The sequence below is a fragment of the Pseudomyrmex gracilis genome, unplaced genomic scaffold, assembly GCF_002006095.1.
Source record: "Pseudomyrmex gracilis isolate BER0280 unplaced genomic scaffold, ASM200609v1 scaffold_112, whole genome shotgun sequence".
In the NCBI taxonomy this organism is placed as follows: domain Eukaryota; kingdom Metazoa; phylum Arthropoda; class Insecta; order Hymenoptera; family Formicidae; genus Pseudomyrmex; species Pseudomyrmex gracilis.
The window spans coordinates 229,211-244,774 of NW_018020696.1; the positions used below are offsets into that span (position 1 = coordinate 229,211).

General features: G+C 38.3%; 2 protein-coding genes across 2 annotated transcripts; both read right to left on the bottom strand.

The window, feature by feature from the left end:
• Positions 1–5,094: 5,094 nt before the first annotated feature.
• Positions 5,095–11,029, bottom strand: LOC109856248 (dentin sialophosphoprotein-like). Its single transcript, XM_020431300.1, has 7 exons — positions 10,949–11,029; positions 10,643–10,815; positions 9,884–10,129; positions 9,544–9,802; positions 7,332–9,068; positions 6,636–6,997; positions 5,095–6,513 (listed from the first exon to the last, which is right to left on the bottom strand). The coding sequence occupies exons 1-7, from the start codon at positions 10,950–10,952 to the stop codon at positions 6,283–6,285; spliced, it is 3,012 nt and encodes a 1,003-aa protein (XP_020286889.1). The 5' UTR covers positions 10,953–11,029; the 3' UTR covers positions 5,095–6,282.
• An 84-nt stretch (positions 11,030–11,113) lies between these two features.
• LOC109856264 lies at positions 11,114–15,190 on the bottom strand. Its single transcript, XM_020431328.1, has 6 exons — positions 14,851–15,190; positions 12,543–14,626; positions 12,050–12,141; positions 11,745–11,966; positions 11,535–11,677; positions 11,114–11,281 (listed from the first exon to the last, which is right to left on the bottom strand). The coding sequence occupies exons 1-6, from the start codon at positions 14,986–14,988 to the stop codon at positions 11,114–11,116; spliced, it is 2,847 nt and encodes a 948-aa protein (XP_020286917.1). The 5' UTR covers positions 14,989–15,190.
• Positions 15,191–15,564: the final 374 nt, after the last annotated feature.

Sequence of the window (15,564 nt, forward strand, 5' to 3'; positions counted from 1 at the left end):
GAAGACAAACTATACAAAAGAAAGAGGAGAGACTTTTTAATAAGCAGAATTAATATGGAAATAGATCTGTGTTTTTTGCATTTCGCGATTCCGTAACTTCCTCGAGGAAGTTCCATCTCCTTTTTGTACCTTGAAGCAATACAATTTCTTACCCTTGATATGACAAAAAAAAAAAATACAAAATGTAGTTCTGTCGTCGAGTAACGCAAAAAGATTAACAAGTTCTATATTATGCCTCTAGTCATTTATAACGGCACGTGCGCAGTAAAAAACAAAATAAACCGCAAGTTAAAGCCTTTGTAAGCGAGAATCTGTTTTTGTTTTTTTTTTGTTTGTTTTTTTTTTTTTGTAACATTTCCTTGTTCGAGCGGACAAGATTGTGAGAGCTAATCTGAAACTTTTTGAGTTTGCTTCTGTTAAAGTATCGCAGATATATCGTTTAGATTAATTGTGACGCAGGAGGAGAGAACTAACAGCGAAAAAAATACCACAAACTCTTTGATGAAATCAGACTTTTTCTTCCTCTCTTTTGAACCTTTAAGAATACAAACTGAATAAAAGTACTTGCAAAAGAAATCAAACGTGGCGTTTCTTCGTTTATTATTTTTACCGCTTCTTCGCTTTCTGTTTCCTCCCATTGTGAACAACTCGTTTCGCATAGTTTTTACGTTGTCACGCTATTCCCCCCCTCCCCCCAAATCTTTACATTTTAATTTTGTACGTAATTACTTTATACACCGAATATGCATCATCGTTCATTTCGCAGTGCCCCGATAAGAGGTTCACGAGAGATCGCATGGTGTGCGTTGGGTTCTATTTCAATTGTGGAATAAAAATCGTTATGAGACGCGCAAAACGCGCGCACGTAATAATAAGAAAGAACGTGAAAAGAAAAAAAGATAGAAGAAAGGAGAAAACGAAACACGAAGAATGTGCCGACAACATTTTGGTGATTTGCTTTACGTCGAGGAAATAGAATTGCGTAAGATGAGGAAATAACATCAATAAATAACTGCCTCCTTAAAGTAGTAAAGCATGTGAAATTAAGAATAAGAATAAATTACTAATATGTAGTACATGTGCATTGTACGTAAAAAATGCAACATACAACAAAGATCTGTGTTAAAAGTTTACAAATTGAGACGCGCAAGTAGACGCGATCGCATTGAGACTAAGTAAAAGACGTGGAGTGAAAAGTGCATCGATGAAGATCGAGATAGAAGTGCGAAGAAGTATCGGTGAGAACGTTACTCGGGGAAAAAACAAAAAAGTGTACATTCACTCAGCAAACTGAAAATCAGAAAAACATACGATTTCACTGTTAAATGGTAGATAGTTAAAAATATTTCATCACTTTTTTATATATAAAAAAGATATATATATATACGTATATATATATATATATATAAATATATATATATATATATATAAATAATGATAATTAATCACTATTGACGGTTAGCCTAGGTCATTCGCCTATATAGTCATTTGGTCGTACAGAGGTCGTTTCCACGAGGCAATAAAGTTCCGACGAATTGATTTCTGTCTTTCGTTAAATTTCGTTTGCTGTGAACAAGCACTAATCTAATTGATCAAATTACTAATTGTGTTTTTAATAATATAGTTATCTTTTGTGCGTATGTGTGTGTGTGTGTGTGTGTGCGAGCGTGCGTGTGTCTGTGTAAGCCTCGTGGATTTTCCTTCTGCGAAATTCATCGTTATTTGCATGATGTTAGGAAGAATTGTTTCGAAAGAGATTGAAAGTTGAAGAATCGCACACAAGAAGTACGAAGGAGAGAAAGGCAAATCACACACGGATCAGTTATAGATGAATAATCGCGCAAACATAGGTATGCGCGCGCGAGCGTCAATGAAGCCGCGTAATAAAGAGTTTTCTTCATCTGTATTGGGTCGTTTCCACGTTTCATACCTAGAAATGTGTTTTTTCGAATATACAGAGAGAAATCTGTTTATATCTGCGATTAATATTTTCACTCTGTGAAGAATTAATCGAAACATCGTGTCAAACGTGTCTTTGAAACATTCCGCGAAGTTTACGCGAGAAATATATATATATATCGCGGAAATGATTCTTTCAAACACCAAAAGATCATCTGCCCGCGTTCATTCATCTCGTCACACATCATCGGGATTGTAGAAAACAAAAAACAAAACAGCGCGTGTGATACACGTATAGAGGCTATTCGACATAAATTAAAGTTACGGAGACGAACACTTACTAGATATCGATATATTGTCATCTCTCTTATCATTATGTTATCTGATCCTCCCGCTGCACGATTTCCGAAAAATGACACGCAAGATAAAAATCGTTGCGGGGGACGCGGATCGATTCGCCATCACGTTAATTTCGCGAAACTATGTGATTTGTAGTTATGTGCGTGTGAACGAGACTGCAGTACGTGAAGAAGTGCTCGGCTCTCTGTCTTCTGCGTGCATTTGTTCTCTGTGCATTTTTTGAGAATTATTATTGAGAGCGAAAAATAAAATACAAAAAAAAAAAGAGAGAGAAAACATTCGAATGCGTTTCGACGAAAACATTCGCGACGCGCGAAACTTGCGAAAGAGTAAACTGTTTTTGTCGAAATCGCAAAATTATATTACGTGTTAATCAAATATTTAATTGCTACCCTACGTCTCGTTAAATATATACGTTATTTCATGATGCATATTGAACTTATGAAACATCCAGTAAAATTGTGAATCGCAAGCACGAACGTCACGGAGGGGGCGAGCGTTATTAAAGTTGTTCTACATTGATCGCAGTGTGTTGAGTCACATATGTTCTATAATTGTCGCAAGAATTTGTGGGTGATTTGAGCGTCTACATTGTCGCAAGTTACAGCCAATCAGCAAAGAGCACCGAAGCGAATGATTTTTTTTTTTTTTTTTTTTTTTGACATTTATAATGGTCCACGAGTGTAACATCTCTCGCGATGAGAGATCTCAACGCTCATTGGCTATTGCAGAGACGCAAATTTTGGCGCAAACCTTTTGCGATTTCGACGATCGCGTAGAGCTTGCGATCGTGCGATCGACTGCTCGCGTTTAATGTAGAAACGACCTTTGAACAGTGTTTGTATAGTGTTCGATAATAATAGAACTTTCGATTTTAATGTCGTACTTTATAAGTCGTTTATATAGTTATCGACGAGTTTTTTTAAACACAGAAAAAGAGAAATACATACGTAAATATATCTAAGAGAGGATTGCAAACGAGTCCTGAGCGGGATCGCGAACTCAAGTCACGAGCTTTTGTTACTTCACGTATTATAATAACAATAGCGTAAATTTTCGATTTCTTCATGACGTATTTCATTAATATATGTATATATATATATATACATATATATATATATATATGTATATATATACACGATTCTACTGAAAAAAAGCCGAAGTCTAGTAAGAGAAAGGCATTTTTACGAACGACTGCGTCATCGACACTTATGATTCTGTAAAAAAAAAAAAAAAAAACAACGTTTTTCTTTGGCCGCGCCTCAAATCGTCTAACGATTTTCACGTGATTTTATTGTAAACTCTCAGTAGAGAAGTGCTAAACGAAGGTCTGGTACGTTCGATCTGCAATCATGAAGGAGAAAAACGGGGAATTATAGCAAATCACGTATATTTTATGCGCTGCGTGTGCATGTATGTGTAAGTTTTTTCACGCTTCTTACATAACTAAAACGATAGAGATCGGCGTAAGGCGTGCGCGCACATCAGTGTAAAACCCGTTTTAAGATAAAATCTAGATGTGTTAGAACAAGTTTCTAATGTCATGTATAAATTAACGTTACACACACATTTATGTGATAGAGTGTATATTGTAAAATCAAAATTTTTGTTTACACGTACGTCTCTTTCGACGATATAAAGAACGGAATTGCTTTGGTCAAACATTTATTTCTCACACTTCTTAACGATTCGCGAAAATATGTTGTATGACAATCTTAATTACGAAACAATTATCGAAGTACAAAGTTATGACAAGAACTTTATCTACATAAAAAAACGCTTATCAATTACGCTGTTTTAAGAAATATGAAGATGCATCACATTAAATGTTAACTTACGACGAAGTTTCGTCCGAACTGGGAACAAAAGTAACGAAGAAAGGAACGGCGAGAAAAAAAAAAAAAAATAAATAAATAAAAGGATTTATTCTTGTTGCGCAACACAGTAAAAAAAAAAGACTGACGCATTTTTCAGTGTCAAAGCGATTAAATAATAAAACTCTTATAAGAAAAACCGAGGTGCAAAAGAACAAAAAAAAAAAAAAAAATACCAAAGGAAGTGTGACAAGTGACAAAAGTTCTGTTGCTTCTGCTTCGTGATTGCAAATTAGAGTAAACCGGAATTAAGTCTGCTGCTGTTGTCGAAGACAATTTGCTTCTTTTATATGCTCTTTAAAAAAAAAAAAAAAAAAAAAAACCCAAGGTAAATAATTACGGAGCGTCTCTCTTCTCACGAAGACGCTGCTCGATTTTGATATATCGACGAAATATCTATACGTACAGAGCCGATGCGACTCTACGATAAGAAACAAAGAGAAACTGCAAGTAAAGGGTCTGCTTTCCAGTTTTCGAGAATAAAAAAAAAAAAAAAAAGTCTAGCACGTAAGATGTATACTGTGTTAAGCCGTAGCTCGTAAGGTTGTAACGCGTATGTAATAATCATTACCACACAGCAAACGATGACAAACTATACAAACTATGATCGCATTAAATTATAAAACAAGGAGACACTTAAAGCGACGTACAGGATGTCGATAAAGTGCCGATCGACGGAAGCAACGGAAATTACATATTCATGAAAAGAAACGTATAATCTTTCATCCTCGCGCGATTTCCTCTTGAATATCTCTCTCTCTCTTTCCCTTTCTCTCTCTCTCTCTCTCCCTCTCTCTTTCTTTCTCTCTCATTTGCGATCGTCGATCGTTCTCTTTAATCGATGCTCGGTACGTTTCTAAAGACAGAAATCTCATTAATTAGGGAGCAAACGAGCGAGAAGAAGAAAGAGAAAGTGAACGAGTGAATGAGCGAGCGAGCGAGCGAGCGAGTGAGAGCACCACGAGACATGTAATTATTACATATACGTGAAAGTGAATGTTGACAAACAAAAAAAATCAACACAAAAAAAAACTAAGAGAAGAAATAAGATATCTACTCAAATTTTGATTTCTGCGTGCCTGTGCAGAGAAGCAAGATATTCGTGATATTCATCGCATATTTATAAATTACTATTACTATGTAAAACGATTCTATAGGGGATGTATAATGATGTACGTTTTCGTTTTGAAAAACGAAAAGAAAAGATATATGCTACGTTCGTATATACCGATGACTTATACGATAAAAACGCCATAAATTATTATAATTAAAACGAGAAACGGGGGATCGATGGGGTGAGAAGAAAAGCGCCATGGAGAAAGATGAAACGAGGAGAAAACAATGTCGTTGTATACAACATGGTGATATAATCGTAACATAATCTCGATCTTTATAAAATATATTATAATGTCAAGAGCTTTTCGCCAAAGTATGGAAAAGGTGTGTGTGGTAAGCTTCTGCGAGAATAAGCCATCTGGAATATTATCTGTGTCCGGAGACACACCGCAGGCGCTGATTAAGTATATAAAGAGAGACGGAGAGACGCGGTGAAGAAAAGTTTCCAAAAAAAAAGTTTAAAAAAAAAAAAAAAAAAAAAAAACCGTGCTATAGACTATCGTTTCTTTCGCGTGCGAAACCGATTATCTCATTACGCGCATATTATTACGGATTACTTATTAATTGCTATTGTTAATTACGACTTTTATCGACATCATCAGCCATTGTCATTATTATTATTATTATAATTATTATTATTATTATAATATAATTGATGTGAGTGTGGACACAAAAAATAAAGTGTATGTAGTAGAAGGTCGGTCTGTTTCGCCACCTGTCGTTTCTTTCGTCGAACAATTGCGAAACTAGATAAATTTAAGTGGTCAAATCAGGTTTTTTTTTTTTTTTACGAAAGGTAACACATTTATTTCGAATGGAGAACAGGAAGAAAAAAAAGAAAAACGCACACGTTCCTGTGAACCTAAACTAACATTTTATGCTCTATTTGCGGTTCTTGAAAGTTTTATATTATTTAATATTAGTTTAAATATATATGTGTATATATATATATATATATTTATATTATAATATTAATCATATGACTCTTTTTTTTTATTTGTGAACACAACAAATTGAAACTTTTTTGTTCATTCTAATTCTCCTGCGCCACTTGCATTTCTATACTTTTTTTCGTCGTGGTAATTACACTTTTCTCCTTTTCTAATGCACACTCTTTACGGTCTGCGTTGTCTGATAATGTACACGATGTTGAAAACATTCCGACCTTCGTTTCCTCTTTCGAATCAATTCTGCTTTCTTCATTAACGCGCTTTTCAGGATTTTCGGAAATCTCCGACATCTCGTCAAATCTCTTGAAGACAACCTGAAAAAAATGTACACATAGATTTAATATGTGTTATTAAACACACGAGAAATTATAAATTTTAGTTAATTTTGTTATTTTCATCGATTTGAGATAACAAATATTTGCGCAATTATATGTACCGTAACATCTTTCTGATGACAATCAATAGTGTTTTGACGATCGTGCAAGTTTTCTTTGATATCTCGTTGCCTCAAACTTCGTTCGCTATCCTCGAAGGTTGCAGAACTCTCGGAAATCACTTCGATCAGTGGTTCGACCGATTTTTTTATCGAACATTCTTCCAGTGATTTATTGTCAAATGACTCCTTTGATTCTTGATTGGCCGTCGCGAAATCTGGGCTGATTAGCAATTTCTTTTTGCTTTCTAACTCGTGCAAATAATCGCAAGACTCTTTGTAATGAGACACGGCATTTTCAACCGGTGAGTCCGGCTTGGAAGTATTTTTGGATTCACAAAAGAGATTGGCGAGCGATTGAATATCTAGAACAGATTGATTGACACTAAAATTGTGTACTTATTTTGTGAGTTCAATCCTAATCCTGTAAATCTCTGAACTTGTTTCCGAGCGATTTTTTGAAAATGAAACATCTTAAAACTCCTACTTAGTCAAAAAATTTCTGAAAAATAAAAACATCAAAAACTAATGTTATTTCCTTAATTAAAAATGTTGAATAAAACCTTGAATTTTTTAAAGACTTTTTTGCACGTTTTAATATTAGTATACCAATAAAAAATCGCGTTGGACTAAATATCAGAGTTTACAGAATTAAAGTTAGATTGTGTACTGTATCGTGATTGTTTACTGCAGTCTTACCCAAATTATTGGTCAACGCAGCGTATGGCCATAAATTTGTTACGTTGGTAGATTCGTTTTTGTACTTATCACATAAGTTACTTCGTTCTTCACTTGCGGATTTCTTAAAATCTATTTTCGACTCGAAGCCAGACGGCAGAAATTCTCCGAGACTTCTTCGATCGTATTTATGGCACAGTTTTTTACCGGAATTTTCCGCGTCTTCCATCAGACTTGCTATGCACTTGTCGATCAACGGCGACGCCTTCTTCACGAATTTCCTCGTCTCCTGTATCACGTGCTGTCTACATCTCTCAGAAATTTGACTCCGAGGTCTACGTTTTTCCGGTTTTCTTCTGGAATAAATTACCTCGTCGCAGTTACACTCTTCCTCGCTGTATTCGATGTCTTCAACCTCGCGGATTCTTTTTCCCGCAAGTCTGGAAAACTGACTTGTTCTTTTCAGAGACGAGTGAGTCTTTGGACCGATCCAGTCTTTGGTCCGGAGCGACTTTCCGGGCCGGTCTCTTAGACAGTATAAACCTGCTTGAACAGAACCGGTAAGACTCGGTAAGTTCAGAAGATCCGATTTGCCATTTGATGATTCTATTTTGTCAGAAAAGTTTTCCATTTTATCAATATTCTTGTTCTCGCAAATCGCGTCATTGTGTTCTTCGTCTATTTTCTTGTGACTGTTTGCTACATCGTCAATGTTTTCATTATCAGTTAAACCACGATCTGTGCAATTATCTTTCGCGTAAACCGTATTTGAACCTTCAGATGATTCTTGATTGTTGTCTAAACTTTGCGAGTCTTCTTGAACGGACGTTGCCGTTCTGAAGGAATCGGCGTCTGATTCGTCGATGGTTTTTCCTTCTTCCAAGGATTCAAGTGAAAGATCGACGAATCTGTCTTCCAACGTTTCAGTTTTCACAGACTTCGTGTCCGCGATATTTTCACAGTTCGACGATTGCTTGTCAGAATCAACGAACTCCGTCGAGTTGGTAATTCGAGGAATGATATTTGACATTTTTTCTTCTGGAGAAGAAATGCTATCCGATGCTTTTTCCTTGTCTAGAAGAGAGAGATCCAGTATTACATTTTCTGTGGAAGAGATATTTGGTTTTTCCGCTCCTACGTCGATTCTCGACTTTTCGTCATTTTCCGCATCTTTTGCAGAATATGTTTTTGTTGAATCTACTACAAGGACACTCGTCGAAGAATTCGTCGCCGTCTTTGAATCACAAACACTTTGAATATTATTTGTGATATCGGCTGTCTGATTTTTGTCATCCGACGAATAGTGATCGGAATTTTTTCTTGTGTCTTCAAGTTTCATCTTGTTTTTCCTCGCCTCGTCCTCTCGTTTTCTTAAGATCTCCTTGACCTTCAATTTTCTTTCCCTACTGCACCACCATCGTAACTTATTTTCTTCTTCGCTCGCGGAAACCTTGTCCTCGGTTTCTCGGTTCTCGCTTTCGTCAACGGATTCACCTTGCGGGTGTTCATTTGCTGTCTCTCTCTCGCTCCAGAATCCTTCCACCTCGCCGTTCTTGAACACTATCTTGTTTTCGTCAACAAACCTATCCATACCGTCGCAGAACTCTTTCATTTCTTCCCGAATGCTGCTAAGTTTAGAACAAATCGAATAGTCTTTGCTCTTTCTCTGATAGATCTTCGGTTTCTTATCTTCTTCTAATATTCGTTTTAGATCCGACGTGTCGCACGATACGGAGCACAATGTTTTCTCAATGTGATCTGCGAAAAACAGTCGCAATTATTCACTGAATAAAATCAAGGTAATAATTCGATCACGGATAACGTGTATTTTTTTTGCGATTACATTCAAAACTGTGCGATATCTGAAAGCGTTACTGACACCACGCGGAACTCTTGCTCTGTGACAAGATATTTCGTCCGCGATGTGTTAACACCAAAACAATCGAACTCGTCAAAATGATTTCAGAAATGCGGTCTATTTGCAAGAAACGAGTTGTTTTATTTTAACAAAAAACAAAAAAAAATAAGTGTAAAAAAATATTAAAAACCTTTGCAGCTCTAAACGCTTTTTGTTAATTAAATATTTAGATAAATCAAAGAAATTAAAAGAGATGTTCATTAAAATACTCATCAAATTCACGGATCCTTGATAAAGAAATATATACTCAACTCTGATTATTCTAGTGTTAAATATATATATTTATATATGTTAGAATAAAAATTGCTCTCTCACCTATTTCATTGATGTTATCGCTGTCAATCGATCTTTTTGTAATTTCTTTCTTGTTCATTTCTCTTTCCGTTACTGTTTTTTCATTTTCAAAAGTGACAATTTTCCTGTCGACGATACAGTCGCCGATTAGATCCTGCACATTCTCAGAACCATTCGAGACTTGTTCCCCGCGCGATTTTCTATCCGCCTCATCGGGAGAGCATTGTGCGAACTCCGATATTTCTTCGATCAATATTCGCGATTGAGTTTTTTCTCGATCCTAAATCGCAAAGAATAGGTGAACAAGTTTTTGTCTCTTCTGAAATCCATTTGATACAAGAACCACAAAGATCGCATATACCTCGGCTTTCCAGGGCAGCAGAATCTCCCCGTTGTTTCCGTCGGTGACTTTTCTCTCTTCCTCCGCCATTGGCCTCCTTCCGTCACTTTCCTCGCCGCTTTTTTGCCGCTCGCGCTCGTTTTCTTCGTCGCTCGTGAGCTCCTGATCCGACGACGACGACGACGACGAAGATGCGTAGAAACCGAGGAAAGATCGCTCCTCAGACTTTTTCTTTCCTTCCAGGTCGAGCTTCAGCGTGTTCGCCAGCTTTGCGGGAGAGATCGGAAGGAGTGTGAGGAGTTTTTGCGGCACGTAACAAAATTTTAATTATACAAGATTGCAAGCAAACCAATCGCAGGTTAGGTTCGTCTTTGGTCGAAAAAAAAACAAACAAACGCGTATCGTCACGTCAAAAAAGCCGCATGTAAGATGCGAAAATAATGGCGTAAATTTTGATCCAAGATTTTGTTCTGGACAATATAGCGCTCGGTTTTATACTAGAAGTGTTGTTTTTTTTTATCTTTATTGGTCATTAAAAAATAAAAAAAACGGGAAACAAAGACTGATCAATGCTTTTAGCGCGAAAGCGAGCTGTCCGAACGCAGCCTGGATATAATTCGGTTTTCAACTTACTGGACAACGATATAAAATGTGTGCGAACGCGAGAGTTTCGTTCCTATTTCTAATCCCCTTGGGATGAAATAGTCGACGGGACCGATAGGTGGTGATATTATTCGAAGCACGAATTCTGTACCAGACCTTGACAAAACTAGTTCTTACCAGTCCGCTGCTCCTCGTCGCGGTGCGCGCGCTTGACTTCGCGGCGACTTCTTCGTTCTTCTTCTCATCCTCCTTCTTCTTCTTCTTCTTCTCTTCCTCTCCCTTCTTCTTATCCGTCGCCTCCTTTTCGGACGTCTCGACCGGTTTGCACAGCTTTCTTTTGTTTATCAGGGCTTTCGAGGGCGGACGCGGCAGTCGACAAGTAAACAAAGACCGAGATCGGTGCACAGAACAGGTGAAAGGAGTCAAAGGGACCGAAAGAGCGCGGCCATTTCGAGAAACCGTCAAATCGTTTATATTACTTACCCATGACGCTGTCGTTGATTTTCTTCTGCTCCTCCTGAATCCATCGTTTTCTCTCGGCCGTCTCTTCGTCGACGCCACCGCGCGACCTGCGATCCGGCGAGATAATTTTTTTTTCTTTTAAGGATGAAATATTCAATTGTGACAATTAATTTTGTCGATAGATTTTTACCAGGCCTCGGCGCAGGCGCGATCGCGCGGAAACACCGGCCGATCGTCCAGGTACTGGAGATCCTTGCACTTCAGAATCATGGTCTTGCGATACATCTTTATCACCTTCAGCACCGGATTGCCGGTTAGACACAGAACCCGCAGCGATTTCATGTCTCCCAGAATCTAAAGATTTCATCTTTTTTTTTAACGCGCTTTACGCAAAAAAAAAGATCCGTTCGGAAAAAACTGCTTCTTCTCGCGTAAGAAATTTTTTCTTGCAATAAATTTTCAAAAACATTTGTTTTCTTATTTTAAATAGAAATTATTTAAATTTGTGTGTGTGTTATTCAACGTTTTAATACGCGGAAAGTTGTTTTTTTTTTTTTGTAAATAAAACCATCATGTTTCGCGTACGCGCGCGTAATTATCGACTTACGTCAACGACGTCGCAGGTGTCGATCCTGTTGTGAGAGATGTCCAAGATCGAGATCGCGTGGAGCAGACGGAGATGCTCGATGTCAGCGGTTTCTTGTAGATAGTTGTGCGACAGGTTCAAGTTGGTCAGGAACTTGAGGCCGTCTGAAAAGCAGGAACGCGTCAAGGTCAAGGTCATCGAGAGACACCTCGCGCGTGGGATTCGAGTTACCGAGATTCTCGATCTTGCGTATCGTGTTGTGCGAGAGATTAAGAGTGTCGAGCTTCGTCTGGTAGTCGAGATTCTCGATCTTGTCGATGAGGTTGTGGTGAAGATAAAGACACTTGAGTTCGCTCTGGTTTTCCAAGTTGGCGATCTCGCGAATACCGTTGCTCTCCAGCCACAAGCACTTCAGACCCGTGTATTTTTCGAGATTCTCGATGAAGGAAAATCCTGAAATTTAACAACTTGGATGGATAATTGCGTTGTCCGGGTCAGTTGTGTTGTAATTAGATCTTATTATCGCGCGCACATGCCTTTATAGTGCAAGTACAGAACGTCGTTCAGATACGGAGTGAGATAAAGACTCTTCTCCTTGCAATGCTTCCTGATCAGTTCCTCTGTCATTCTATAAAATTATTAATAAATAATGATAAATATGAACAGCTTCAAAAATTTTTAAATATTAACAAATATGTGGTTATTGGCTGTTTGGAGCAAAACGCAGATGTTGATGTGTGTATTTAAGAAAGTTTATTGTGACATTTTTGTAAGTTTTGTCAACAATACTGTAATTTTTTTTTATTTTTTTATTTTTGCGAGCAATATATTATTTATCATTCTTGTAGAAACATATTGAAAAAGAACCTAAACCTAAAGGTCGAAAACGTTCTACAACATTGTCACAATAAACTTTGTTGATATTTATCACATATTTGTTGATATTTATAAAATTATTATTTATGTGAACTCGATATTATAGAAAACATATCAAACAAATTACATATATTTTTTTTACAAAGACTTTACCTAACACCATGCCTTTTTTCATCGAAATCGTAAATCTTTCCCGTGATGTACGTTCTTTCTGGTTTCTTTAACTCCTCGAAAACAGAATCGTCTGATTCCGAATCGATATCAGTTGCCGTCACATCAGTCGTCACTTCGGACGTTTCATTCGGAAGTTGTTCATTCATTTTTCTGTCAATCTCGGATTTATCTTCGCATTCTTCATCGACATCTTTGTCTTCATTGTCTCGCACTGATTCTTTCTTCAAAGTCTCTTCCTGAAGCTCTTCTAGCTCCGTGGTAAGAATTTTCTCGTATTCGTCCATCAGCTTGTTGTGCTCTTTTATCTCATTCGCGAGCTCTTTTTCTAATTCCTCGATTTTCAAATTCTCGGTTATCTCGGACTTCGTCAGAGGAAGTTCAAGATTTTCAGGATCAATCTGAAACTCATCGAGACTGTCGGAATCGACGTTGTCCGAAAACATCAATCCGCACGGATCGTCGGACGCGCGAGAATTGTCGGTGCGATCGGCGACGAGCTTGTCGATTTCTTCGAATTTTTTCGACAGACCTTCCAGCGACTCGTTCTTTCGATCTTCTATTTTTCTCTTCTCCTCGGCTATCTTCTTCAGGGTCTCGTAGATCTCGGCGTGCGATCTCGGTCGATTGTAACACGTGATCTCGGCTAATTTCTGCAAATTGCTCTCGACAATGTCGGGCTCCGACGACGCGGTAATCGTTTCAATCCTCTCATTTTCCAAAATCGCAGCGTTTTTATTCTCAATAAAATAATTCGCCTCTTCAGTTTTTGTTCCGCGTTCATCGTCATTTGTCGTCTCTTTCGCAGATTTGTCCACCAACCGATCGTCATTACAATTCTCCGTTGCTTGGCTCGTGAAAGCGTACGGGTTGTTGGTCAGTATTTTCTCCGCCTCCTCGATGGTTTTTAAAATATCTTCCTTGGCGATGGAAGTGTCGGAAGCAACGCGACGACGCGGACAAAATTTGCCTCCTTTTTTCTTGATCACGTGATCGCTACTCGATCTTCTGAGATCCACGTTTGCATTTTCGCAGATCGGTGAATATTGTCGAACGGAAATGTCAGAACAGTTGTCCACGATGATTTTTCTCATTACATCGTCGTTCTCCGCGTTTGAAGACAAGGCGTTCGCCATTCGCTCTTCGACCGAGTCGCGTTGGTCCTTGTCATCATCCGTGCACAACAGATTCGAGATTATCTTGTTCATCTCTTTTATTTCTGTAATCGATTCTTCTATACCGTATTCTTCTTCGGCGCTTGCGACACTGAACGGATATTTCACACTTTCTTCTGTGCATTTCAAGAGATCAATATCGTCTTTGAGATAATTTTCGTCATTGTTTATATAATAATTACCGCAGTCTATCGTCGAAGCGGCCATATTGTTTATATCTAATCCTTCTTGTGGAGAATGTTCGATATTGCTTACAGTTAAACCGACATTTTCTTCGAACTTTGTTTCTTCTCTAATCTCTTCTCTGTCTTTTTTCACGCGCTTGACGTACGATGCGCATGCGACGCCATTATTTTCAATCTCACTTAGCAAATCGACGTAACTGTCGGTGATTTGCTGTACAGTCTTGCTGTGATTGTCTCTTACGCTATTCACGGAAATTCCTGAATCGATGGATTTTTCATCTTGATGATTGTTGACGCGACACAGATTTTCGCACGACGTTAAGTCGAGATTTTCTGACAATTCTAAACCGGCAAAAAAATTCGCGCATTTATCGTCCATTACAGGAAACTTCTCTTGAATCGTTTTCTCGCTATCGTTACCATCTTTCTCTCGAATTTTCCCGTCGGCGTGCTCGAAATCGTGACATACGTCGCTCGTATTTATTCTCGAATTAAAGTAAGACAGATCCGCGTGGCTCGTATCGAACAACCGATCGTAATTTAAAGGAACTTGCGGTGGGTCGTCTTCATTGGTGCTGTTTGTTGCTTCAATTGTCTCACTTCCGCATAAATTTTCACTTTTTTCCACTTCAAATTGCGTATTCCCGACGAGATCCGCCGTGATAGAGTCTGCAATCTCGAGCACCGCCGGACGATCCTTGACGATCTTAACAGATACGAATTACGATTAATCTGCTGTATTATCCAGCATACGAATTCGGGGAGGAAAATATAGACACTTTAAATTTCAATGTAGAAACGCTAAAAATAACGCGAGACAGATAGAGACGAAATGAGGAAACCACGGATCGATATGTAAAAACTTCGATGTGGTTTTAATTATCAATAAAATATCGCGTTAACGTGCGAATTTATTTTTTTTTTTTTTACCTCATGTGCGGACACGACATGTTTGCAGGTAACCATAGTGGACGTTCGATTCTTATCTTCCGCTAGAGAAGAACCGACGGCGAGATCGCGCGAGTCATCTAGAACGTTATCCGCGTCAGATAATTCGAACGTGCTCATGATCAGTCTTCCGATCGAATGGTTTTTTTCTTTTTTTTTTTTCGGAAAACGCGTGAATCTCCGAGTCGAGTTTGACACGAATATAATCTAAACTGAAAACAAGAGCGTGACGGTTGTTAACGTCACAGCTACGAGTTTTGTTTGATCGATAGAGAGAATCGACTCTGTACCTTCGAGGTATATGTACGTGTATGTGCGCACGTACACAGTCATGTGTAGGTATCCTACTATGAAATGTAAAAATCATTTTCCGACTTATCAGATGTACCGACGCGCGCCGTATTTCGCGGCGGATAAGAATAATAAGGAACGCGAAATTTTTTTTAAATTTTTTTTTTAGTTTGTTTTTCTTCATCTCGCGCGCGCTCTCTGCGAGATCCACATGCGTATATCTATCATCGGGTCAATCGTCTTCGCGGCTTTTCTCGCGGTGAAAACCGCATCGCATTCCTAATGCGGCTGCGAGAAAACACCGATGCCGCAGATTGGCATAGATGATCGATCGCGGCGCGGACCGACCGGGGCAACACACAGGGCACACAATGTTGGCCGGTTAGTACGGGGTGTCTCGTCCGT

Excerpts from the sequence above, each read along its gene's own strand:
- LOC109856248 (XM_020431300.1), bottom strand. Across the intron at positions 10,130-10,642 it reads CGACGAGGAGCAGCGGACTG|CTGGCGAACACGCTGAAGCT; the intron begins GTAAGAACTAGT and ends TCTCCCGCAAAG. Across the intron at positions 6,998-7,331 it reads TGCGTTGACCAATAATTTGG|ATATTCAATCGCTCGCCAAT; the intron begins GTAAGACTGCAG and ends AATCTGTTCTAG.
- LOC109856264 (XM_020431328.1), bottom strand. The coding sequence starts at position 14,988 with ATGAGCACGTTCGAATTATCTGACGCGGATAACGTTCTAGATGACTCG. Across the intron at positions 14,627-14,850 it reads ATGTCGTGTCCGCACATGAG|ATCGTCAAGGATCGTCCGGC; the intron begins GTAAAAAAAAAA and ends GTATCTGTTAAG. Across the intron at positions 11,967-12,049 it reads TCTGTACTTGCACTATAAAG|GATTTTCCTTCATCGAGAAT; the intron begins GCATGTGCGCGC and ends GTTAAATTTCAG.